The sequence below is a fragment of the Platalea leucorodia genome (genome assembly GCF_965183815.1).
Source record: "Platalea leucorodia genome assembly, chromosome: W".
In the NCBI taxonomy this organism is placed as follows: Eukaryota; Metazoa; Chordata; class Aves; order Pelecaniformes; family Threskiornithidae; genus Platalea; species Platalea leucorodia.
In genome coordinates this window covers 19,254,732-19,281,425 of record NC_138859.1, presented here as the reverse complement: position 1 = coordinate 19,281,425, position 26,694 = coordinate 19,254,732, and the positions used below count along the sequence as shown (strand labels likewise).

The 26,694-nt window shown below is 44.4% G+C and overlaps 1 protein-coding gene across 1 annotated transcript in view; it reads left to right on the top strand.

The window, feature by feature from the left end:
* LOC309601794 (spindlin-Z) overlaps window positions 1-26,694 on the top strand; it is a 106,061-nt gene that overhangs the window by 55,815 nt on the left and 23,552 nt on the right. The window contains exon 2 of the mRNA XM_082334922.1: window positions 1,977-2,202. Coding sequence (XP_082191048.1) covers window positions 2,151-2,202 — 52 coding nt within the window. The 5' untranslated portion in view covers window positions 1,977-2,150. The remainder of the gene's footprint in view (window positions 1-1,976; window positions 2,203-26,694) is intronic.

The following is a 26,694-nucleotide window of genomic DNA, read 5'->3' as shown; positions in this document are numbered from 1 at the left end:
AAATTTGATATTAAACATCACACCCTTCATGGGTGGAATATATAAAAGAGCCTGGTTAGAGAGCATTGGACTCTGGCAGCTATGGATTGGAAATCTGAAAAAAACACACATATAATACATACAGATGTTATGAAATATTTGCAACTTCCTGGATGACAAGTCAACAGCTTACTGGAAAAGGGTATTTTAATTAAGTGCTGATGTTTTTCATGTGTGTGTGGTTGGGGGTCTTTTGTTGTTTATTTAGTATAAAAGTATAATGCTAGATTACAGTTGATTCTCTCTAAATCATAATCTCTCATCTCATCTGGAGGAAGAAAGGTTAATTTCTCTTGCATGTGTACACAGTCCTTGTGAGACTGAATATGGAAGTGTATTTTAAACTATAGTGAAATATTTTTGATGTCTTTGGTATAAAAAAATTTCTCGTGTTCTAGTAAGCAAACTAATTGTGTTAGGCAAGCTAATTGCTTCCTGTTGTTTCTTCAAATGTGTTTTAAACCTTGAATATTGTTCCTCTGGTACTGTTCAGCATTACTGTGTATATAATGGGTAGATTTCAGGAAGAGATGAAATGTGGAAAAAATGATAAATTCCTTTAAATGGATATTTAAGTTTAATTTCACAAATTCTTATTGCTTCCTGACTGAATGTCTAAAATGTTAGTTCTTCCAAATATAGCACAGATCTTTCAAAAAACTACAAATTGCCAAATACTTGCTTAAATTAAAACACCAGAAACTATTATTTAATTTTGTTTGTGTCTCTATTGCTCTTTATTCCTAGGAATATTCCTCTGTATTGATCTAATATTCCTAGGAGTTAGTGGATGTGATTCATGGAAGAATTGGCAAAGTGTTAGTAGATGTAAATGCAAGTTTCAGCATAGCACTTGTACTATACCTCAAGGCATATCCTTGTATATTCAGTTGTTCAGTAAGGCATGAACATAAGGTACACCTTTTCCCACAGCTGGGTTACTAGTTAGGGTCATTTCTCTGTTTTTTACCCTTTTGTCAAAATTAACAGCAGGTTCCAAAGCCGCTGTTGGGAAGAAAAAAAGTGAAAGGGAGAAGGCCACCGATGACTGACAGATTAGAGAGAACATGATTACAGTAATCACATTTCTTAAGGAAACCAGGCTAAAAGGATGAGCTGACCTAACATGTTGTTTTAGCCATGTGCAGCATTGAAATGAACGGATTAATTAGGAGAAATGTTTGCTGTCCAGAAACATTAGTCTGAAATAGTTGATCTGTAATTCTTCAAAATTTTAGGTGATAACAAGTGTCTGTAACTTAAATCTTGGAAAAGACTTTAAGGCATTGTCCTTCCATATCTTCCTAATCTAGAGTAATGTGATTACTAAATGTTCCAGGAATCTGAATTTAGGTGTAGTGAATCACCAATGACTTTTGCAGATCTTCTATAAACTAATGATTTAACAAATTGGTAGTTTGAGTGTTGCAATAGAATCTGTGGGTTTTTTACCTTTTAAGTGTTAAGATTTTTTTCTACATTTTTTTTTTTAACTTACCTGTAGAGAAGGAATTCTGATATGTGGGTGTGAAGCATTTTGGTTTGTTTTCTAACAAATGGGAGTAATTGGTTTGTGCTTTACCTCTGGTGAAGGTAGTGCAGTTTCTTCTGCTTTCAGGCAGGGTTTTTAAGGTAGTAGTCATTCTTCCCTATACTAAGCAAAGTTGGGGTTTTTTTTATGAGGTTTTTCTATGTGTATCTGTCTGTGGATAACACTGATCTGATACAGAACTTGCATTGAGAATATGAGAAAAAGTACGAGCCTTAATATTTGGCTGTCTTCTTGCCTACCTGCCCTCTGTTTACTGAATGCGTCCAGAATAACAGAATATGAAGAGACTTCTCATTGAGCATGAAAGAAAAAATATTTTGTTTCACTTCAATGTTTATTTTAACCAGGTCTCAAATCAGACTATACTTTCTGGGTTGTTTTTCAGAGTGATATAATTGAAAGTGCTTCTCCTATATTTGAAGAAGAACAAATCGGTGATTGGATGGTGGATTAATAAGTAGCTGTTGTATTACGAGAGTAAGAAGATATTTTGGGAGTTGGGAAGAACCGGATTTTCACCCTAGTCTAGCAGCTTTGCTGCTCACTTAAACACAGATGAATGAAGACCCCATTTGGAAAATCACCAGGTCAGCGGTCCAGAGCTGATGCAGGTGAGGTGTTACTGAATTTGGGGGTTTTGTTTGTTGTTTTTTAGTGGGTAAAAAAGTGTCCTTATTTTATAGATTTTCTTATGTACTCATGGCTTTATGAAGCTGTTACTGTTTGTGGTTGTGGGGTTTTTCTGTGTTTTTTTTTTTTAAGATAAGAATTATTGCTTTCATTATAGAAACTGTGGAATTGAAAGGATATAAATAAACTTAATTAAGCTGTACAGACTTACATATAAGAAGTTGTACTGGTTTCGGCTGGCATGGAGTTAAATTTATTCATAGTAGCTTGCATGGTGCTATGTTCTGGTTTTGTGCTGAAAACAGAGTTGATGATAACACACTGATGTTTTAGTTATTGCTGAACAGTGCTTACACAGTGTCAGGGCCTTCTCTCTTTCTCATGCTGCCCCCCCCTACCAGCAAGTAGGCTGGGGGTGCACAAGAAGTTGAGAGGGGATACAGCTGGGACAGCTGACCCCAAATGACCAAAGGGATATAGACTAACACTTTAAGGGGAAAATTTCTCTTTTGCTCATTTCAGAAGTGCTGGAAAATAAACAGTAATGTATTCACCATATATTTATAACTTGCTGTAAAATTTTTAATGATTTTATAGAAATCGATCAGATAGTAATTGTGAAAGAGCATCTCTCAAAAACACTTCAGAAAGGTTTTTCTAAATGTACACAGAGATTATAGCTACATTGTGTGTTTCATAAATTGAAATAATTAGTCAAAATATTTTTAAAGAATTCTTTATTTGAAGAAACTCAAAATATGAGTAACCACTTAGCCTTTTATGACTGGTTACGCTAATTCAAAGTTTTGCAGCTTGATAGACTAATGAATCTCAGTAAGTCTTGTGGACTCTGTAGTAAGGATTATTAGCAATGACACAACAAAAGATCAAGTTACCAGTCAAGAATTGTACTGTATGATGGTATTTGGTCTTGTATAAACTAAGCCAGACTGCTTTAGCTGTACATTCTGTTTGGACTAGTGCGCAGGACGGAGACTAGAAATTATCATTTGCAAGTTAAGAATTCTACAGTCCAGCATTTTGTGGATGAAAATGTTTGCATTGGGTTTGCGTGGCAAGGTTTTAGTAGCTGGGGGCTATGGGGGTGACTTCTGTGAGAAGCTGCTAGAAGCTTCCCCTATGTCCGATATAGCCAATGCCAGCCGGCTCCAAGATGGACCCGCTGCTGGCCAAGGCTGAGCCAATCAGTGATGGTGGTAGTGCCGCTGTGATAACATATTTAAGAAGGGAGGGGAAAAAAAAACTGCATGGAATAATAGCAGCGGAGAGAGAGGAGTGAGAATATGTGAGAGGAACAACTCTGCAGACACCAAGGTCAGTTGAAAAAGGAGGGGGAGGAGGTGCTCCAGGTGCCAGAGCAGAGATTCCCCTGCAGCCCATGGTGAAGACCATGGTGAAGCAGGTTGTCCCCCTGCAGCCCGTGGAGGTCCATGGTGGAGCAGATATCCACCTGCGCCCTGTGGAGGACCCCACACCTGAGCAGGTGGATGCGCCTGAAGGAGGCTGTGACCCCGTGGGAAGCCTGTGCTGGAGCAAGCTCCTGCCAGGACCTGTGACCCCATGGAGAGAGGAGCCTGGCTGGAGCAGGTTTTCTGGCAGGACCTGTGGCCCCATGGGGGACCCATGCTGGAGCAGTCCATTCCTGAAGGACTGCACCCCATGGAAAGGACCCATGCTGGAGCATTTTGTGAAGAACTGCAGCCCGTGGGAAGGACTCACGTTGGAGAAGTTCATGGAGGACTGTCTCCTGTGGGAGGGACCCCACGCTGGAGCAGGGGAAGAGTGTGATGAGGCCTTCCCCTGAGGAGGAAGGAGCAGCAGAGACAAAATGTTATGAACTGACCACAACCCCCATTCCCCATCCCCCTGCTGCTCAGGGGGAGGAGGTAGTGAAAATCGTGAGTGATGTTGAGCCCGGGAAGAAGGGAGGGGTGGGGGGAAGGTGTTTTAAGATTTAGATTTTATTTCTCATTATCCTACTCTGATTTGATTGGCAATAAATTCAACTGATTTCCCCGAGTCGAGTCTGTTTTGCCCGTGACGGTAATTGGTGAGTGATCTCTCCTTGTCCTTGTCTCGACCCATGAGCCTTTCATTATATTTTCTCTCCCCTGTCCAGCTGAGGAGGGGGACTGATAGAGTGGCTTTGGTGGGCACCTGGCATCCAGTCAGGGTCAACCCACCACAGTGTTGAAAGTGAATGCTGTTCATTCGTTCCTCTGTTTAATTATTTGCTTTTTAGTTGAACTTAGCTGAGTAATGTAACTTTCTTTGTAGCTGTTTTCTCTTCTGGAATTACTTCATGTTGTTTGTCGGGGGGGAAATGATGCCCTTCCTACTTTGTACTGCAAAATTCACTAGTGGCCTGCACAGTGAAAAACTTTGCAGACAAATGGCACAGCACATCATCTAACCCTGACCATCATTTATTGGTGCTTTCCAAAAAATGTCATGAAACAAAATCAGTTTCATATAAAATTGGGAAAGCTCAACTAATTTTTAAAATACCCAAGTGATAGTCCATTATGGTGCTTTTAAATACTTATACAGTTCATTTAGAAGTGAAGCAATTGATATTGGAAGATTTCTTTGAAACCTTTTGGTTTCAAAACCAGGCTTTCAAAAACATTTTTATTTGTGACTAGCTTGCATTAATGTCAGTTTGCTGTCACTCATTTGAAACATCTAGCGATTTCAAAGAAGAAAAAAGAAGAAAGAAAGAAGAAACTCGGTGCAGAGTTTTAGACATTTGCTTCAATGACTTTTCATTCAGCCAACTGATATGAGCCATCCTTCTTAACACCACCAGAGTTTTTGTGGAATGAGAATTTTACTTGTAATAGAAGAGAAAATGTAGACATTAGGTTTTTAAAGGTAATTTTTAGAAGAATTTTGTCTAATAATCTAATAATCTAATTGTGACATACAATGAACAATAAGATGACAGCAGATTTGAGGAATCACAGTGTGAACTTTATGTAGAGGGTGATTTTTGTGAATGAAAATAGGTAATTTTACGTGTTGAGCAGACAAAAGAAGGGCCAGGGAGAATCTCCCTCCTTTGTTGGATGCAGAGGGAAACATTGCCACGAAAGATGAGGAGAAGGCAGAGGTACTTAATGCCTTCTTTACCTCAGTCTTTAATAGTCAAGCTAGTCATCCTCAGGTTTTTCAGGCCCCTGAGCGGGGAGATGGAGATAAGATGCAGAGTAAAGTCCCAGTTGTCGAAGAGGTGGCAGTCACTGACCTGCTCCTCCACCTGGATGCGCACAAGTCCATGGGCCCAGATGGGATCCACCCGAGGATAATGAGGGAGCTGGCAGAGGAGCTGGCCAAGCCACTCTCCATTATTTATCAGCAGTCCTGGTCAACCAGGGAGGTCCCTGATGACTGGAAGCTAGCAAATGTGACGCCCCTCTACAAGAAGGGCTGGAAGGAGGATCCGGGGAACTACAGGCCTGTCAGCCTGACCTCGGTGCCGGGGAAGGTCATGGAGCAGGTCATCTTGAGTGCAATTACGCGGCACGTGCGGGACAACCGAGGGATCAGGCCCAGCCAGCATGGGTTTATGAAAGGGAGATCCTGTTTCACTAACCTGGTCTCCTTCTATGACAAGGTGACCCGCTTAGTGGATGAGGGGAAGGCTGTGGATGTTGTCTACTTGTACTTTAGTAAGGCCTTTGACACAGTCTCCCACGGCATTCTCCTGGAGAAGCTGGCTGCTCACGGCTTGGATAAGTGCACTCTGCGCTGGGTTAAAAACTGGCTGGACGGCCGAGCCCAGAGAGTGGTGGTGAATGGAGTCAAATCCAGTTGGCGGCCGGTCACGAGTGGTGTTCCCCAGGGCTCAGTACTGGGGCCAGTCCTGTTCAATATCTTCATTGATGATCTGGATGAGGGGATCGAGTGCACCCTCAGGAAGTTTGCAGATGATGCCAAACTGGGTGGGAGTGTTGATCTGCTGGAGGGCAGGAAGGATCTACAGAGGGACCTGGACAGGCTGGATCGATGGGCCAGGGCCAACTGCATGAGATTCAACAAGGCTAAGTGCCGGGTCCTGCACTTGGGTCACAACAACCCCATGCAACGCTACAGGCTTGGGGAGGAGTGGCTGGAGAGCTGCCTGGCAGAAAAGGACCTGGGTGTGTTGGTCAACAGCCAGCTGAATATGAGCCAGCAGTGTGCTCAGGTGGCCAAGAAGGCCAATGGCATCCTGGCTTGTATCAGGAATAGTGTGGCCAGCAGGACCAGGGAGGTGATAGTGCCCCTGTACTCGGCACTGGTGAGGCCGCACCTTGAGTACTGTGTTCAGTTTTGGGCCCCTCACTACAAGAAGGACATCGAGGTGCTGGAGCATGTCCAGAGGGAGGGCAACGAAGTTGGTGAAGGGTCTAGAGCACAAGTCTTATGAGGAGCAGCTGAGGGAGCTGAGGTTGTTTAGTCTGGAGAAGAGGAGGCTGAGGGGAGACCTTATCGCTCTCTATAACTACCTGAAAGGAGGTTGTAGCGAGGTGGGGGTCGGTCTCTTCTCCCTAGTAACGAGTGATAGGACGAGAGGAAACGGCCTCAAACTGCACCAGGGGAAGTTTAGGTTGGATATTAGGAAAATCTTCTTCACCGAGAGGGTGGTCAAGCATTGGAACAGGCTGCCCAGGGACGTGGCTGAGTCTCCATCCCTGGAGGTATTTAAAGGATGGATAGACGTGGTGCTCGAGGACATGGTTTAGTGTGGACTTGGCAGTGCTAGGTTAACGGTTGGTCTCAATGATCTTAAGGGTCTTTTCCAACCTTAAAGATTCTATGATTCTATGAAATTTCACTATTTGTCCTCTTAATTTAAAAAAAAATATTTATTTTAGATGGTCACACTTTCGATTGTTATTTTATTATATTTTATACTATAATTGGCACCTTCATTTTGCACCATGCAAAAATCATTATAATTGACACTCAGATTTCTTTAGATGCCATTTTTGCTTTTTAATATCCCTACACAACTGTTAATATTTAGGTCTTTACTTTTTTTTCTGTATGAAGTTTGTTTAATCTTAACTGAGGAGTCCTTAATTTTTCCTTATGTCTGATTATATGTGGTTTCACTGTCTTTTTGATACACATGTCCAATTCATATACATTTGGTCAGTCTCAACTCTTGGCGTAGTTAGTCGTTGTCTAGGCTTGGATGTTGCCAGCTTCCAACATCTGGATATATATTCTTGAATATATATATATATTCTGACCTTGCTGTTGTTGCTTCTTCTGCTGATCATATTTCATGGTCTGTGGGTACTTGGCCTTTATTGCTTTTTGAAAAAAAAACTTATGTGGTGATGGAATTATCTGCTGTATGTTTCCTAATTATAGATGTGTATTAGGAAAGTGTGTATCAGGTAGCAATTATTAGGAGACTGCATAACCAACTTTATAATGTTTTTGTGTGTGTGTGTGGTTTTTTTTTGTTTGTTTGTTTTTTTAAACATACAACTACTGAGCAGGAAAGACTGAACACTTGTTTATCATCGTAGTTTCACAGATAGTGGTCAAATTCTTTGAAAAGAACAGCAAAAGCAGTAATAGATTTCATCAGAGTTTATAAAATGAAGATTTTGAAGGCTGAAAGAAAGACCTTGCAATGTGATATAAATTTAAATTATAGCGAGTTCATTGTATTTTATTAAAATAAAAAAAATAGGTCACTAGGTCAAGTGACAAGGAGGTAGAATTAGAAATCCAAATCAGTAGTAAAGACTTAGATGTGGTGGCTTCTTTGAAAAAGCTGGTTTTCCTCTGTCCTGTCTGCCTGCCTACAAAGGAAAAGCTTTTATTTGCTGTAAAGTAGGTTTAAAAGAGGAGAAAAATACATTTGACTAAAATATCCAGGTTTTTGAAGTCCGCCTCTACTGGGAAACAGACTTAATAGTTCCATCTTGAGAAATAAAGGATAACACCAAAGATGGAGAAACGAAGGAAAGCCAAACCTGTTTCTTACTTTTTCACAACAGTAGAGTGTGTGTCTGCAGCCTCAATGATTTTGTTAAAATATAGAGCAGCTTTCCAGGATATAGTTTCAGTAGATCAGCCAGCTGCTTTGTGCTTGCATTGTGCCTGTGCTTCTAATTAGTGCATGGTTCTCCCCAATATAGGTGAATCCTGATTTTTTTCATTAACATAATCTAATATAATTGTCTGTAAGATAAGTTGTAATTACCCTTGTTGTGTTTACATTTATATTTCATCTTTTTTAGTCTAGCGATCACCTGTTTTATGATGTAGAAGTGTAAGACATGGTCCTTTACAGTCCTTCCTAGCTGTTACCAGTACTGTCCTTGTGAATTAAGAAGAGATCCCACTCCCAGATGCGACATGCTTAAAAATGCAATGAAATCTTTTGGTCGGGAATTCATTTTACCACTCCTCTCCTGGTCTGGTTTCCCAAACTCTTAAAGTTGACATTGGGGAATATTAGGTCTGAATAAAAACATGTCTGTGGAATTTTTAGGTCCCTCAAATTAATTCTGAAAGAGCCATCAGATCAAGAATAATTCTCATGTGATTCTATGGTGTTTCCACAGCAGATTCTATGGTGTTTCCACAGCAGATTCTGAAATATAATTTTAAAATGTCCAGCTTTTGCTGCCTGTCATAAAGACAGGGGTTATTCTGAGAAATAAGGGGGGATATTCTGAGAAAACAGGGGATATGCTGAGAAATAAGAAGCTGTGGTGTGTTTTGAAGAGTCCATCTAATTTTGCTGGACTGAATGGAGAGTACCATCTGATATAACAACAATTTAAAACATTGCTAGTAGCTTTCTCCCATCCTTCTTCCTATTCTCTCCTCCTGCCTCCCCCAGTTGAAATGTGTGTACTCCCCCTTAGAGTCCAAACCCTCAAAGAATGTTTATTTTATTTCTGAGTTGTCTTACCCTTTTTCTTTCACTGTGAGAGTAAGGTAGAAGCATTCAGAAACATGCTCCTAATTTTGCTATTGAATTTAACAATCTATTTTAAGGATACATTAGGCAGAATTAATTCAGGATCAAAAAACACAGGCCAACTGACAATTAAATGCTTAATTCTTTTGTTCTTGACTGGGAGCTAGGAGTTTGTGTTGACTTTTTATTATGGAAAATATTTAATTTTGTAGTCATAAAAGATTTACTTTTGTAGTCATAAAAGGTTGAGCCATAAATATGGCAGACTTTGAACTGTTTAGGAGTCTGGTTGAGAGAGTCCCTTGGGAGGCAGTCCTGAAGGGCAAAAGAGTCCAGGAAGGCTGGACGTTATTCAAGGAGGAAATCTTAAAGGCACAGAAGCAGGCCGTCCCCATGTGCCGCAAGTCGAGCCGGCGGGGAAGAAGACCATCCTGGCTGAACAGAGAGCTTCGACTGGAATTCAGGAAAGAAAAGAGAGTTTACCATTTTTGGAAGAAGAGGCAGGCAACTCAGGAAGACTACAAGGGTGTCATGAGGTTATGTAGGGAGAAAATTAGAAGGTCAAAGGCCCAGCTAGAACTTAAACTGGCCACTGCCGTTAAAGATAACAAAAAATGTTTTTACAAATATATCAGTGACAAAAGGAGGGCCAGGGAGAATCTCCCTCCTTTGTTGGATGCAGAAGGTAACCTTGACACGAAGGATGAGGAGAAGGCAGAGGTACTTAATGCCTTCTTTGCCTCAGTCTTTAATAGTCAAGCTAGTCATCCTCGGGTTTTTCAGGCCCCTGAGCTGGGAGAAGGAGATAGGAAGCAGAATGAAGCCCCAATAATCGAAGAGGTAACAGTTAGCAACCTGCTCCTCCACCTGGATGCGCACAAGTCCATGGGCCCAGATGGGATCCGCCCGAGGATAATGAGGGAGCTGGCGGAGGATTTCGCCAAGCCTCTCTCCATCATTTATCAGCAGTCCTGGTCAACCGGGGAGGTCCCAGATGACTGGAAGTTAGCAAATGTGACACCCCTCTACAAGAAGGGCTGGAAGGAGGATCCGGGGAACTACAGGCCTGTCAGCCTGACCTCGGTGCCAGGGAAGGTCATGGAGCAGATCATCTTGAGTGCCATCATGCAGCAAGTGCGGGACAGCCAGGGGATCAGGCTCAGCCAGCATGGGTTCGTGAAGGGAAGACCCTGCTTGACTAACCTGGTCTTCTATGACAAGGTGACCTGCTTAGTGGATGAGGGGAAGGCTGTGGATGTTGTCTACTTAGACTTTAGTAAGGCCTTTGACACAGTCTCCCACAGCATTCTCCTGGAGAAGCTGGCTGCTCACGGCTTGGATGGGTGCACTCTGCGCTGGGTTAAAAACTGTCTGGATGGCCGAGCCCAGAGAGTGGTGGTGAATGGAGTCAAATCCAGTTGGCGGCCGGTCACGAGTGGTGTTCCCCAGGGCTCAGTACTGGGGCCAGTCCTGTTCAATATCTTCATTGATGATCTGGATGAGGGGATCGAGTGCACCCTCAGGAAGTTTGCAGATGATGCCAAACTGGGTGGGAGTGTTGATCTGCTGGAGGGCAGGAAGGATCTACAGAGGGACCTGGACAGGCTGGATCGATGGGCCAGGGCCAACTGCATGAGATTCAACAAGGCTAAGTGCCGGGTCCTGCACTTGGGTCACAACAACCCCATGCAACGCTACAGGCTTGGGGAGGAGTGGCTGGAGAGCTGTCTGGTGGAAAAGGACCTGGGGGTGTTGGTTGACAGCCGCCTGAACGTGAGCCAGCAGTGTGCTCAGGTGGCCAAGAGGGCCAATGGCATCCTGGCTTGTATCAGGAATAGTGTGGCCAGCAGGACCAGGGAGGTGATAGTGCCCCTGTACTCGGCACTGGTGAGGCCTCACCTCGAGTACTGTGTTCAGTTTTGGGCCCCTCACTACAAGAAGGACATCGAGGTGCTGGAATGTGTCCAGAGAAGGGCAACGAAGTTGGTGAAGGGTCTAGAGAACAAGTCTTATGAGGAGCGGCTGAGGGAACTGGTGTTGTTTAGTTTGGAGAAGAGGAGGCTGAGGGGAGACCTTATTGCTCTCTACAACTACCTGCAAGGAGGTTGTAGCGAGGTGGGGGTCGGTCTCTTCTCCCAAGTAACAAGTGATAGGACGAGAGGAAATGGGCTCAAGTTGTGCCAGGGGAGGTTTAGATTAGATATTAGGAAAAATTTCTTCACGGAGAGAGTGGTCAGGCATTGGAACAGACTGCCCAGGGAAGTGGTACAGTCACAGTTCCTGGAAGTATTCAAAAAACGTGTGGATGTCGTGCTTAGGGACATGGTTTAGAGGTGGTCCAGGCAGTTAGGTTAACAGGTTGGACTCGATGATCTCAGAGGTCCTTTTCAACCTTAATGATTATATTATTCTATATTTTCTCCTTCCTCAGATCTATCAAAGTTTGACTCTTTGCTGCTTATTATGAAGAAGCATAAAAGAAATCCAATCACTTTGTGTGTGTGTTTGGGTTTTTTTGTTGCTGTTGTTTAGTATTAACTTCTCTTTTTATATTCATGGCACCTTAGTTGTACAGAGTTTATTTTGAATGATATCTGAAACATGGAATTTCATGGAATGTGCTAGTTAGAACAGTAGCACTTGTCATTCCATAGTCAGAAGTAGGTAAAGGGCATGAACTTAAATCCATTCAATGACATTCATGCTATATAGAATATGATAACTCTCCATTATTGTTCTCTAATTACTGTTAACATCTTCGAAGCCATAGTATTGATTGAGACCAAACCATGCTTGACCCCAAAACACTTGATATACTAATTTTTCACTTGAAAGATTTGTGTGAACGTATTGCCCTTGAAATTGTCTTTCTTTGAATTGGGCACTTGACAGGGAATGACTAATGCTGACTATGCTTCTATCACAAGACATTTAGGTGGTATTAGAGGTTTCATGATAATTTGTGTAAGCAAAGTTGCTGCTTTGCTTGTTATGTTTGGCATTCTCTGCTAAAGGAGATGATCAGCAACATATATGTTAATAATTAACATATTAAAATATTAAAATATCTTAAATGTCTTAAGTCATTAAGACATAGTAATACTTACAACATCATACATTTACAAATACACATCTTTTTAAAGAAACTGTACAAGCTGTTTGGAATTCTAAAATGATAAAGAAAAGTCCTCTGCGCAGCTGATTTGTTGCCTTAGTAAGATAAAGTTTATGTTTATCTTACATTGTGAGAGTTTATTTCTTCCTTTAATCTTGGGAGAAAAAATTAAATACACAGGACTAAAGATATCCTCTCCCGGCCCACCTTACCCTTCCAGGTGCCCTTACACAACAGGTATGAGGCTCTGGAACCTGAGGGCCAGGAGGATGAAGATACAGCCAGGGATCCATCCAAAGGGTTGACTGGGGGGAAGCAGTCAGCCCCGCGCATTACAACGGCCATCGGCAAGAAAAAAAGAAGGGTAATTGTCGTAGGTGACTCCCTTCTGAGGGGAACAGAGGGCCCGATCTGCCGACCGGACCCATCCCATAGGGAAGTCTGCTGCCTCCCTGGGGCAAGATAAGAAACGTTACCAGGAAGCTCCCCAGGCTGGTGAAAGCTTCTGATTATTATCCACTAGTGGTTGTTCAAGTCGGCAGTGATGAGGTAGCTGACAGTGGCATCAAGACAATCAAAAGGGACTTTAGAGAGCTAGGGCGATTGCTTGAAGGATCAGGAGCACAGGTGGTGTTTTCCTCCATCCCATCAGTAGCCGGGAGGCATACGGAAAGGAACAGGATGACCCACCTCATCAACACATGGCTCGGAGGCTGGTGCCAGCTGTGGAATTTTGGGTTTTTTGACCATGGGGCAGTTTACATGGCACCAGGCCTGCTGGAGACAGATGGGGTCCACCTGTCGCAAAGGGGGAAAAGGATCCTGGCCCAGGAGTTAGCTGGTCTCGTTGAGAGAGCTTTAAACTAGATGCGAAGGGGGAAGGGGATAAAACCAGGCTTGCTTGGGACGAGCCATGGGGTTGCATGCCTGTGTTGGAGAAGAGATCAATAGCCCAACTGAAGTGCATTTACACCAATGCACGCAGCATGGGCAATAAACAGGAGGAGCTGGAAGCCACTGTGTGGCAGGAAAACTATGATGTGGTCGCCGTCACGGAAACATGGTGGGATGTCTCACACAACTGGAGTGCTGCAATGGATGGCTACAAGGTCTTTAGAAGGGACAGGCTAGGAAGGAGAGGTGGTGGGGTAGCCTTGTATGTTAGGGAGTGTTTTGACTGTCTAGAGCTCAACGAAGGTAATGATAAGGTTGAGTGCTTATGGGTAAAGATCAGGGGGAAGGCTAACAAGGCAGATATCGTGGTGGGAGTCTGTTATAGACCACCCAACCAGGATGAGGAAACAGACAAAGTATTCTACAAGCGGTTGGCTGAAGTCTCACAATCTCTAGCCCTTGTTCTCGTGGGAGACTTCAACTTACCAGATATCTGCTGGAAATACAACACAGCAGAGAGACAGCAGTCTAGGAGGTTCCTGGAGTGTGTGGGAGATAACTTCCTGACGCAGCTGGTAAGTGAGCCAACCAGGGGAGGTGCCGTGGAGTTTTCAATTCTAGGAGAGGTAAGGAAGGGGGTCAGCAATACCGCTACCCTGAACTTTAGAAGGGCAGACTTTGGGCTGTTCGGGAGTCTGGTTAACAGAGTCCCTTGGGAAGCAGTCCTGAAGGGCAAAGGAGTCCAGGAAGGCTGGATGTTATTCAAGAAGGAAATCTTAAAGGCGCAGGAGCAGGCCGTCCCCATGTGTCGCAAGTCGAGCAGGCGGGGGAGAAAACCGGCCTGGCTGGACAGAGAGCTTTGGCTAGAACTCAGAAAAAAAAGGAGAGCCTACCGCCTTTGGAAGAAGGGGCAGGCGACTCAGGAGGATTCCAAGGATGTTGTGAGGATATGCAGGGAGAAGATCAGAAAGGCGAAGGCGCAGCTGGAACTTAAACTGGCCACCGCCGTTAAAGACAACAAAAAAAGTTTTTATAAATATGTTAGTGACAAAAGGAGGGCCAGGGAGAATCTCCCTCCTTTGTTGGATACAGAAGGTAACCTTGCCACGAAGGATGAAGAGAAGGCTGAGGTACTTAATGCCTTCTTTGCCTCAGTCTTTAATAGTCAAGCTAGTCATCCTCGGGGTTTTCAGGCCCCTGAGCTGGGAGACGGAGATAGGATGCAGAGTGAAGTCCCAGTTGTCGAAGAGGTGGCAGTCACTGACCTGCTCCTCCACCTGGATGCGCACAAGTCCATGGGGCCAGACGGGATCCACCCGAGGATAATGAGGGAGCTGGCAGAGGAGCTGGCCAAGCCACTCTCCATCATTTACCAGCAGTCCTGGTCAACCGGGGAGGTCCCGGATGACTGGAAACTAGCAAACGTGATGCCCCTCTACAAGAAGGGTCAGAAGGAGGATCCAGGGAACTACAGGCCTGTCAGCCTGACCTCGGTGCCGGAGAAGGTCATGGAGCAGGTCATCTTGAGTGCCATCATGCAGCAAGTGCAGGACAACCGAGGGATCAGGCCCAGCCAGCATGGGTTTATGAAAGGGAGATCCTGCTTGACTAACCTGGTCTCCTTCTATGACAAGGTGACCCGCTTAGTGGGTGAGGGGAAGGCTGTGGATGTTGTCTACTTGGACTTTAGTAAGGCCTTTGACACAGTCTCCCACAGCATTCTCCTGGAGAAGCTGGCTGCTCACGGCGTGGATGGGTGCACTCTGCGCTGGGTTAAAAACTGGCTGGATGGCCGAGCCCAGAGAGTGGTGGTGAATGGAGTCAAATCCAGTTGGCGGCCGGTCACAAGTGGTGTTCCCCAGGGCTCAGTGTTGGGGCCGGTCCTGTTCAACATCTTCATTGATGATCTGGATGAGGGGATTGAGTGCACCCTCAGGAAGTTTGCAGATGACACCAAGTGGGGTGGGAGTGTCGATCTGCTGGAGGGCAGGAAGGCCCTGCAGAGGGATCTGGACAGTCTGGACTGATGGGCCGAGGCCAACTGCATGAGATTCAACAAGGCTAAGTGCCGGGTCACAACCACCCCATGCAACACTACAGGCTACAGGCTTGGGGAGGAGTGGCTGGAGAGCTGCCTGGCAGAAAAGGACCTGGGGGTGTTGGTTGACAGCTGCCTGAACATGAGCCAGCAGTGTGCTCAGGTGGCCAAGAGGGCCAATGGCATCCTGGCTTGTATCAGGAATAGTGTGGCCAGCAGGACCAGGGAGGTGATAGTGCCCCTGTACTTGGCACTGGTGAGGCCTCACCTTGAGTACTGTGTTCAGTTTTGGGCCCCTCACTACAAGAAGGACATTGAGGTGCTGGAGCATGTCCAAAGAAGGGCAATGAAGCTGGTGAAGGGTCTAGAGAACAAGTCTTATGAGGAGCAGCTGAGGGAGCTGGGGTTGTTTAGCCTGGAGAAGAGGAGTCTGAGGGGAGACCTTATTGCTCTCTACAACTACCTGCAAGGAGGTTGTAGCGAGGTGGGGGTTGGTCTCTTCTTCCTAGTAACAAGTGATAGAACGAGAGGAAACGGCCTCAAGCTGCACCAGGGGAGGTTTAGGTTAGATATTAGGAAAAATTTCTTCACCGAAAGGGTAGTCAGGCATTGGAACAGGCTGCCCAGGGAAGTGGTTGTCTCTTCATCCCTGGAGGTATTTAAAGAACGGATAGGTACGGTGCTTGTAGACATGGTATAGATGGACTTGGCAGTGATAGGTTAACGGTTGGACTCGATGATCTTAAGGGTCTTTTCCAACCTTGACAATTCTATGATTCTATATCCTAAAGCATCGGAACTTCAGTATTCCAATTAATCTTTAAATTCCTGTAGGGAAAAGAAAAACAGCACAGCATTACTATTGTGAATTTGTTCTAATGAGCTTTTACTACTTGAAGGAATAGTGCTTGCAGCCATTCGAAGACTGCTTCACATGCAAACATTTTATCTTTCCGTGGGTCAGACAATATTTCATAAATAAGAGATGAAAGTAATGGAGGTCCTTTTTGGTTTGTAACTGTTCCTTTGTGTTGGCAATAGTGGTTTGCCATGTTTTTACCACTGATATATGGTGCTTGCATGGTGCGCATCTAATTACTAATGTTGGAACATAGATTGGAGCATTGGGCTATGATTAATGGGATGAAATTTAACAAGTTGAAATGCTGGATTTTGCACCTAGGATGGAGTAATGCCTAGCACAAGTATAAACTGGGAGAGGAGTGGCTGGAGGGCAGCCCTGCAGAAAGGGATCTGGGGGTGCTGGTCGACAGCAGGCTCAATAGGAGTCAGCAGCGTGCCCTGGCAGCCATGAGGGCAGTCAGCATTCTGGGGTGCATCAAACACAGCATAACCAGCCGGTCAAAAGAGGTGATTATCCCACTGTATTTAGCACTGGTGCGGCCTCACCTTGAGTACTGTGTGCAGTTCTGGGCCCCACAATTTAAGAAGGATGTGAAGGTCCTTGAATGCGTCCAGAGGAGGGCAACAAAGCTGGTGAAGGGGCTGGAAGGCATGTCCTATGAGGAGCGGCTGAGGACTCTGGGTTTGTCTAGTTTGGAGAGAAGGAGGCTGAGGGGCGACCTCGTTGCTCTCTACAGCTCCCTGAGGAGGGGAAGTGGAGAGGGAGGTGCTGATCTCCCTGGTATCCAGTGACAGGACACATGGGAATGGTTCAAAGCTGCGCCAGGGGAGGTTCAGACTTGACATTAGGAAACATTTCTTTACTGAGAGGGTGGTCAAACACTGGAACAGGCTTCCTAGAGAGGTGGTTGATGCCCCATGCCTGTCAGTGTTTAAGAGGCATTTGGACAATGCCCTTAATAACATGCTTTAACTTTTGGTCAGCCCTGAATAGGTCAGGCAGTTGGACTAGATGATCATTGTAGGCCCCTTCCAAGTGAAAAAATACTATAGTCTATTCTATTCTATACTGCCTTTTTATGCTGTCTCCGGACTTTAGTGTAAGCACCCATTAGGGAAATAGTCTTTCACATGCTTCTGTTATACAGACAGGAATATGTACAACTTAGTGATGCAATTTCAAGGGTAAGAACACTGTTTAGAGTATAGTCTTCAAGTGTAAAACCAGTTTCCTGAGGTATAAAAACTGTGTTTGCTTGATATTTTTAATATCTATCATTATCTTGGCTAGTATTTAAATACATTATTTTAGATGCTTTTTATAATGAATGGGAGGAAAAGCAGTTTGAGACAGCTCTGGTATGCTACTGCCATTTTACTCGGATATCATCTTAGTGTAGTGGAAAACTATTAATATTTAAGATTTGAGAGGTCTGGCTAAGAAGTTTATTCGAACAAAGGGAAAATTCCTTTCATCTTAAAGCTAGCAGTCTGTGATTATTTCCAACTCCCACTTCTGAGCTACGATAATTGTCCTGGTTTCGGCTGGGACAGAGTTGGTTTTCTTCCTAGTAGCTGGTATAGTGCTGTATTTTGGATTTAGGGTGAGAATAATGTTGGTAACACACTGATGTTTTAGTTATTGCTGAGTAGTGTTTATACTAGTCAAGGACTTTTCAGCTTCCCATGCTCTGCCAGGTGCACAAGAAGCTGGGAGGGGGCACAGCCAGGACAGCTGACCCAGACTGGCCAAAGGGCTATTCCATACCATATGACATCATGCTCAGTATATAAACTGAGGGAGTTGGCCAGAGGGGCAGCGATCGCTGCTCGGGGACGGGCTGGGCATCGGTCAGCGGATGGTGAGCAATTCAATTGTGCATCACTTGTTTTGTATGTACTACTACTACTACTACTACTACTACTATTATTATTATTATTATTTCCTCTTCCTCTGCTGTCTTTGTCTCAACCTGCAGGGTTTACTTTTTTTTTGTTTTTTTTAATTCTCTCCCCTATCCCACTGGGGTGGGGGGAGGGTGAGCAAGCGGCTATGTGGTGATTAGTTGCCAACTGGGGTTAAACCACAACAGTCCTTTTTGGCGCCCAATGTGGGGCTTGAAGGGTTGAGATAACAACAGATCTGACCAGAGCGTGTTAAAACAAATTTGTTATAAGCATTCATTGTATTGGTTTAGTAATCGCTGGTCACAATGTTGATTTAATTGCTCTCAGAGTTGTGGTATTTGCTCTCAGAGTTGTGGTACGTAAAACCTTACTTGCCATATATACTGTTTGTCAGTACTGATGTGCTGTTTGTCACTTCTGGGAGATGGATTATGGTTGTCGCTTTGCTGTGCTGTGTAACACTGGCTTATGGTATGATAAAATTATTGGTCATGAGATCAATCTCATATTTCTACTCAGCATTGCCATCACCTCTGTATTTCAGGAGCCATCTATCAGAAATTATTAGTAATTACACTTTTAACTTTTTCTCCTCAGAGAGCCAGCCTATGGGGGAGACACCTTCCTCCATCTTCCCCTTCTTCTCCAGGTTAATTACAATAGCTCTTGAGAATTTTGAATATCCTTGGGATGTTCAAACCAGCATGTTCCTATTGCTATGTCTCCTGAATGTGTGTCAGGTCTTGCTTAGGGTTAAACAATTATTTAAGAATACTGTGGCTATTCCAACCCTAGCGACAGGCACTGTGCCTACTCAAACCCTGGTGACAGGTACTGCAGCTGAACCAGAGAACCAACCCGTGCCAGTATCAGTCGCCCCTATACACAAGAAGATATCTTGGAAGCGAGAGTCATCTCGTTTAGAAAGGGATGATGAAAAAACAGGGCCATCACAATGAGAGGAGGAGGAAGAGGAAGAACTTGTAAAGGAGACGGGAACCACCCAATCCCTATCCTTGAGTGAGCTGCGAGATATGCGAAAAGACTTCAGACGTTGTCCAGGCGAGCACATTGTCACCTGGCTGCTCCGATGCTGGGATAACAGGGCCAGTAGCCTGGAATTAGAGGGTAAATAAGCCAAACAGCTGGGATCCCTTTCTAGGGAAGGGGGCATTGATAAAGTGATTGGAAAAGGGGCACAAGCTCTCAGCCTCCAGAGGTGATTACTGTCAGGTATGAAGGAAAAGCATCCCTTCAAGGAAGATGATGTATATTGCCCAGGCAAATGGATGACCATGGAGAGAGGTATCCAGTACCTGAGGGAATTAGCCATGCTGGAGGTGATTTATAGTGACCTGAACAACGAGCAGTTATCCAAAGATCCAGATGAAGCCCGGTGCATACAACCCACGTGGCGGAAATTGGTACGGAGCGCACCAGTATGGTATGCCAACTCATTGGCAATACTGACCTGGAAAGACGGAGAGGGACAAACGGCAGATGAACTGGCTAGCCAGCTCTGGCAATATGAAGAAAGTCTCTCTTCTTCCCTTGTTTCAGCTGTGGAGAAACTCTCCCGGGAGTTCCAGCAGGATAGGTCCTACTCTCCACCTGTATGGACCAGTATCTCAGCTATTAGGAGTCAGCATTCTTCTGCTCAAGAGAGAGGATATAGTGGATACACACCATGGGGCACACTATGGTTTTACCTGCCTGACCATGGAGAAGATATGAGGAAATGGGATGGAAAACCTACCTCGACCCTAGAGGCACGGGTACGTGAGTTGCAAGGAAAAACAATCACACAAGGGGGTTCTTCCAGGAAAACTGCTGCTCGTTTCCAGTGAGCAGTTCCGCAGACAGAGCAGAAGGGCTGATCTTACTCCTGATTGTAATGAAGGAACTCCTGACTCGTATTTACAAGAAGTGAGTAACGAATGCTATGACCAGGACTAGAGGGGCCCTGCCTCCAGCCAGGTGGAGGAAAGGGACAACCGGGTGTACTGGACTGTGTGGATTCGATGGCCTGGCACATCAGACCCACAGGAGTACAAGGCTTTAGTAGACACCGGTGCACAGTGTACCCTAATGCCATCAAGCTATGAAGGGGCAGAACCCATCTGTATTTCTGGAGTGACAGGGGGATCCCAACAGCTGACTGTATTGGAGGCTGAAGTGAGCCTAACTGGGAATGAGTGGCAGAAGCACCCCATTGTGACTGGCCCAGAGGCTCCGTGCATCCTTGGCATAGACTACCTCAGGAGAGGGTATTTCAAGGACCCAAAAGGGTACCGGTGGGCTTTTGGTGTAGCTGCCTTGGAGAGGGAGGAAATTAAACAGCTGTCTACCCTGCCTGGTCTCTCAAAGGACCCTTCTATGGTGGGGTTGCTGAGGGTCAAAGAACAACAGGTGCCAATTGCTACCACAACAGTGCACTGGCGGCAATATCGCACCAACAGAGACTCCCTGATTCCCATCCATAAACTGGTTTGTTGACTGGAGAGCCAAGGAGTGATCAGTGAGACTCGCTCACCCTTTAACAGTTCCATATGGCCAGTGCGAAAGTCTAATGGAGAGTGGAGACTAACAGTAGACTATCGGGGCCTGAACGAAATCACGCTGCCGCTGAGTGTTGCTGTGCCAGACATGCTAGAAGTTCAATACAAATTGGAGTCAAAGGCAGCCAAGTGGTATGCCACAATTGATATCGCTAATGCGTTTTTCTCAATCCCTTTGGCAGCAGAGTGCAGGCCACAGCTTGCTTTCACTTGGAGGGGTATCCAGTACACCTGGAATCGACTGCCCCAGGGGTGGCAACACAGCCCCACCATTTGCCATGGACTGATCCAGACTACGTTGGAACAGGGTGGGGCTCTGGAACACCTGCAATACATTGATGACATCATTGTGTGGGGCAACACAGCAGCAGAAGAGGTTTTTGAGAAAGGGAAGGAAATAGTCCAAATCCTCCTGAAAGCTGGCTTTGCCATAAAACAAAGTAAGGTCAAAGGATCTGCACAGGAGATCCAGATTTTAGGAACCAACCAGCAAAAAGAAGCACAAGCTTTCTTGGGCGTTGTGGGTTTTTGGAGAATGCATATTCCAAATTACAGTCTCATCGTAAGCCCTCTCTATCAATCAAGTGACCCAGAAGAAGAATGATTCCAAATGGGGCCCTGAGCAACGGCAAGCCTTAGAACAAATTAAACGGGAGATAGTCCATACAGTAGCCCTTGGGCCAGTCCGGGCAGGACAAGATGTAAAAAATGTGCTCTACCCTGCAGCTGGGGAGAACGGCCCTACCTGGAGCCTCTGGCAGAAAGCACAGGGGAGACTTGAGGTCAACCCTGAGGGTTTTGGAGTTGAGGATACAGAGGATCCGAGGCTGGCTATACTCCAATGGAGAAAGAGATATTGGCAGCATATGAAGGGGTTCAAGCTGCTTCGGAAGTGGTTGGTACTGAAGCACAGCTCCTCTTGGCACCCCGACTGCCGGTGCTGGGCTGGATGTTCAAAGGGAGGGTCCCTTGTACATATCATGCAACTGATGCTCCATGGAGTAAGTGGGTCGCACTGATCACACAACGGGCTCGTGATAGAGGGGTGGACTTAACCTTGGACACTATTGCACAGGTTATCCATGAATGCGAAACATGCGCTGCAGTCAACCAAGCCAAGCAGTTCAAGCCTCTCTGGTATGGAGGACGATGGCTGAAATATAAATATGGGGAGGCCTGGCAGATTGATTATATCACACTCCCACAAACCCACCAAGGCAAGCGCCATGTGCTTACAATGGTGGAAGCAACCACCGGATGGCTGGAAACATATCCTGTGCCCCATGCCACCGCCCAGAACACTATCCTGGTCCTTGAAAAGCAAGTCCTGTGGTGACATGGCACCCCAGAAAGAATCAGGTCAGACAACGGGACTCATTTCCGAAACAACCTCATAGACACCTGGGCCAAAGAGCATGGCATTGAGTGGGTATATCACATCCCCTATCATGCACCAGCCTCTGGGAAAATCGAACAATAAAATGGACTGTTAAAGACTATGCTGAGAGGAATGGGTGGTGGGACATTTAAAACAATGGGATACACATTTAGCAAAGGCAACCTGGTTAATCAACACTAGGGGATCTGCCAGTCGAGCTGGCCCTGCCCAATCAAGACTTTTACGTACTGTAGAAAGGGATAAAGTCCCTGTAGTGCCCCTAAAAAATATGCTGGGGAAGACAGTCTGGGTTACTCCTGCTTCAGGCAGAGGCAAACCCATTCGTGGGATTGCTTTTGCTCAAGGACTGGGGTGCACTTGGTGGGTGATGCGGGAGGATGGGGAAGTCCCATGTGTACCTCAAGGGGATTTGATTTTGGGTGAGAATAGCCAATGAACTGAATTGTATCATGTTAGTTGCTATATAATACTGGATGTCATCACTTCAATGATCACTATGTGCCATATCAACAGTATACAGTAAGAATCACCCAGATTAATGTAGAATGAACTTTGAGGAAACCGAGCAAAGTGCAGCGGTGATGGAACCAGAACTGGCTTCAGCATGCAACAATCCAACACCACACACCATCTCTCCTGCCCTGAAAGACTGTTATGACAGATGGAACCCAAAGTCATGGACTGAATGAACACAACAAACGTTCTAGAGCGATAGCCCATAGACTAAGGACATGTACGTGTGTGTGTATATATGTATTAAAAGACTGGAAAAGTGGTGGTGATTAACTGGAATATATTGGAAGGTGTAAGACCTGGGCATGACGTATATGGTATAGAATAAGGGGTGGATACTGTCCTGGTTTCAGCTGGGATAGAGTTAATTTTCTTCTTAGTAGCTGGTATAGTGCTGTGTTTTGGATTTAGGATGAGAATAATGTGGATAACACACTGATGTTTTAGTTGTTGCTAAGTAGTGCTTACACTAGTCAAAGACTTTTTAGCTTCCCATGCTCTGCCCGGTGCACAAGAAGCTGGGAGGGGGCACAGCCAGGACAGCTGACCCAGACTGGCCAAAGGGCTATTCCATACCATATGATGTCATGCTCAGTTTATAAACGGGGGGAGTTGCCCGGGGGGCAGCGATCGCTGCTTGGGGACGTGCTGGGCATCCTTCGGTGGGTGGCGAGCAATTGTACAGTGTATCACTTGCTTTGTATATTATTATTGTATTATTATTATTATTTGTTTTTATTATTGTTGTTATTACTATTACTACTGTTCTATTTTTATTTTACTTCAATTATTAAACTGTCTTTATCTCAACCCATGAGTTTTCTCACTTTTACTCTTCTGATTGTCTCCCCCATCCCACTGGTGAGGGGGGGAGTGAGCGAGCGGCTGTGTAACCTCTCACGGTTATATCTACCCCAGCTATACAGCTTTATGGAAAGTCAAGGTAGGCCGTGCAGTACTTGACTACAATTTAACAACTTTAACAACCTTAGGAAAAGTGAAAGAGAGAGAGAGAAGGAAAAGAGAATCATCAGTCCTGGATCCAGCGTTGGTCCTGCCAACAGGGGTATTCGGTGAGGAAAGAAGAGTTAGGAGAAGTGAAGGTTCTTATAGAGATGTTGATTCTGCACAGGGTGCTCAGTGATGATAATTCCACAAATCACCCATGCACAAGGACGCACAAGCACAAGCACCCCATCATACAAACTACAGCACATTTATCAGGCTACATGATTAGTGTAAACCTGCCTAAATTTACACTTATTGGTTAGTGATTAACATTTCATCCTGAACTGAGTCGGTGGTTGCGATCTCCCCTCGCCGTGTTTACCTTTCACCTAGTTTCTGCAGTTTTATCTTCTCTGGCCACTGTCCAGTATTTGGTGCCAAGATGTTCCCTTTTATCAGCTTGTTAGCTCTTCTTCAAGGTTAGAGCTGTTAGTTTTCCACAGTTTGTTATCTTTTAGCTCCCTCCCAAATTCCTTTCCCAAGGCACAAGTGGTTAGTAGTTTTGCTAATTGGAAAATTACATCAGCGACCAGTCAAACCAAGAGAAGTAATACCAGGACTGTCCCCCAGGTAGTAGGTGGGGGGGGGGGGAATAAGACACTTCACAGACCACAGGGAATGGGGTTGAGGCAAGGCCGCCCTGTCTCCACAGGGCTCCCTCCCTCACCCTCACTCCAGGGTACTGTCTGGTCCTGGGTCCTGGCGACCGTCGCTCTGCATTGTGGTTTTAGCACCCAGGCTGTTTGAGAGATCTTGTTGTTTTGCACTAGCAGTTCTCTACAGTATGGGATATCCCTTTGGTCATTTGGGGTCAGCTGTCCCAGCTGTGTCCCCTCCCAACTTGTTGTGCACCCCCAGCCTACTTGCTGGCGGGGCAGTGTGAGAAGCAGAGAAGGCCTTGACTCTGTGTAAGCACTGCTCAACAATAATGAACACATCCCTGTATTATCAACACTGTTTTCAGCACAAATCCAAAACATAGTCCCATACAAACTACTATGGAAAAAATTAACTCTATCCCAATCATAAACAGCAGAAAGGATAAAACTAAAAGATGTTAAACGTAAGGATTCCTTATTGTTCCATCTCCCTATTTATAGCTGCTATAGGGGAGAGAAATATTCACTGTTCAGTGAACTCCTGTTACAATTTCAGAGGATGTGAATTGCTACACAGTTTAAGCTGAGATGTGTTTTAAGGGAGTTTACATTTCCTTGAGACATTAATACATTCAGACAATACAAAATACAAATGTGTATTATGGCCAATAGGCTTGTATTCAGTACTAGGATGATTTTGTCAAAATCATAGAATTATTTGGTTTGGAAGGGACCTTTAGAGATCATCTAGTTCCAACCCTTCTACCGTGGGCAGGGACATCTTTCACTAGATCAGGTTGCTCAAAGTCCTGTCCAACTTGACCTTGAACACTTCCAATGATGAAGCATCCACAACTTCTCTGGGCAACCTGTTCCAGTGTCTCACCACCCCCATCGTAAATAATTTCTTCTTTATGTCCAATCTAAATCTACCCTCTTTCAGTTTAAAACCATTGCCCCTTCTCCTGTCACTACAGGCCCTGGCAAAAAGTCTCTCTCCATCTTTCATATAAGCCCCCTTTATATATTGAAAGGCCGCAATAAGGTGTCCCCGGAGCCTTCTCTTCTCCAGGCTGAACAACCCCAACTCTCTCAGCCTTTTTTCATTGGAGAGGTGTTCCAGCCCTCTGATCACTGTCATAGCCCTCTTCTGGACCTGCTCCAACAGGTCCATGTCTTGTGCTGGGATCTTCATGTACCTTGTTATCTCTTCCTGTAAGTAGGCTATATTCACATTATTCATCTAAATGCCATATCTATATTAAACTGGGCACTACCTTAAGCTACCAACACAAGAAACCAAGCAGTACTCAGTTTGCTTAGTTGTCTTTTGTTTAGAGCTAGGTACATGAACAAGCAAGTTCTTGAAATCAGTCAGGAACTGTCAAGCTCATTTTCACCTGACAGCAAGAAAGGGTAGTCTTCTCTCAAACTCTTAGTTCAGTGTTGTTGTAAATATTTGTTGGTTTGGTACATGTCATTTCATGCATGGAGATTGTGTATGGATAGCCGAGAAATTTTGGACGTAAGTGAATTTGAGAGAAAAGACATCTGGCTGTATAGCTTGAATTCTATCAAAAATAAGAGGTGCTTAAGGTGAGCAGTTACTGAACAGGGCAAACACTCATTTTCTCAGTAGCGTGCACAGCTTCTCCTTTGTGGTTTTTGCAGCTTCTGTAATAGATCTTCCTTCTGTGTACCTGTAGAATTCCTTTTGTTTTGGAAGGCTAAATGTGTTGTACTGTATAATAAGATTCAGAGTCTCTGAGCAGAGGACAGAAAACAAGTTTTGTGCTGAACCACCCTGCTGAATACGTGGATGTTTTTTCTATAGCGTTTGAGCTGATTTAGTTAAATATTACTTTGTCTCATCAACCAGTAATGGAAAACATGAAATCTGTGTGTTCATGTTCTTTTACTTTGTGAGAACAGATTTCTTTTTTTTAAGAAGTATGTTTTAAAACTTTTTTCCTTGTATAACTAAGGGGTGGTTAATGATATGATGAGAATGCTTGTTTAGTGGTTGCAGTCAAGTGCCAAAGTCTTTTGGATTTCTATTCAGACTTTTTGTGATATCTTTTATTTTAATTTCTAGCTGATAGTTCTTATAAACATGTTCAAAGGGAAGTTCTATTTACTTGGTCTTTTAATAGTCAAAAATTGCAAATAGGATCTTTACTGTAGCTATTCGCATGGAGAGCCTCATTTTCAAAAACTTAAAATTCCGGCTGTTGTTAAAACTGGAGATGCATCTTTCCATGGATTCAGTACAAACTTGAGTGTTAGAAACAAGATGTATGTAGTCTTATTTTAATTCTGCCATTTCTGTCACTTGATATATGTCCTCTTTATTTCTCCATCTGAAAATCCAAAGATTAAAATATTTATGAAAACTTTTAAGGTTAATTGCGCTTTCAGTGCGTAACTCTTGTGTGACACTACCGCTATTATGAAAATTAATTTTCAAAATACATATGCCAAAGCTATGCTTGGAACATGCACATAATGTTAAAGTTAGAGTTTGTTTGGATCTGTAGAGAAACCTCAATTAAGTATTTCTCTGTAGGTGTGAATTTAAACATCCATAGATGAAATTCTGAACATGTTTCTATAGATACATGA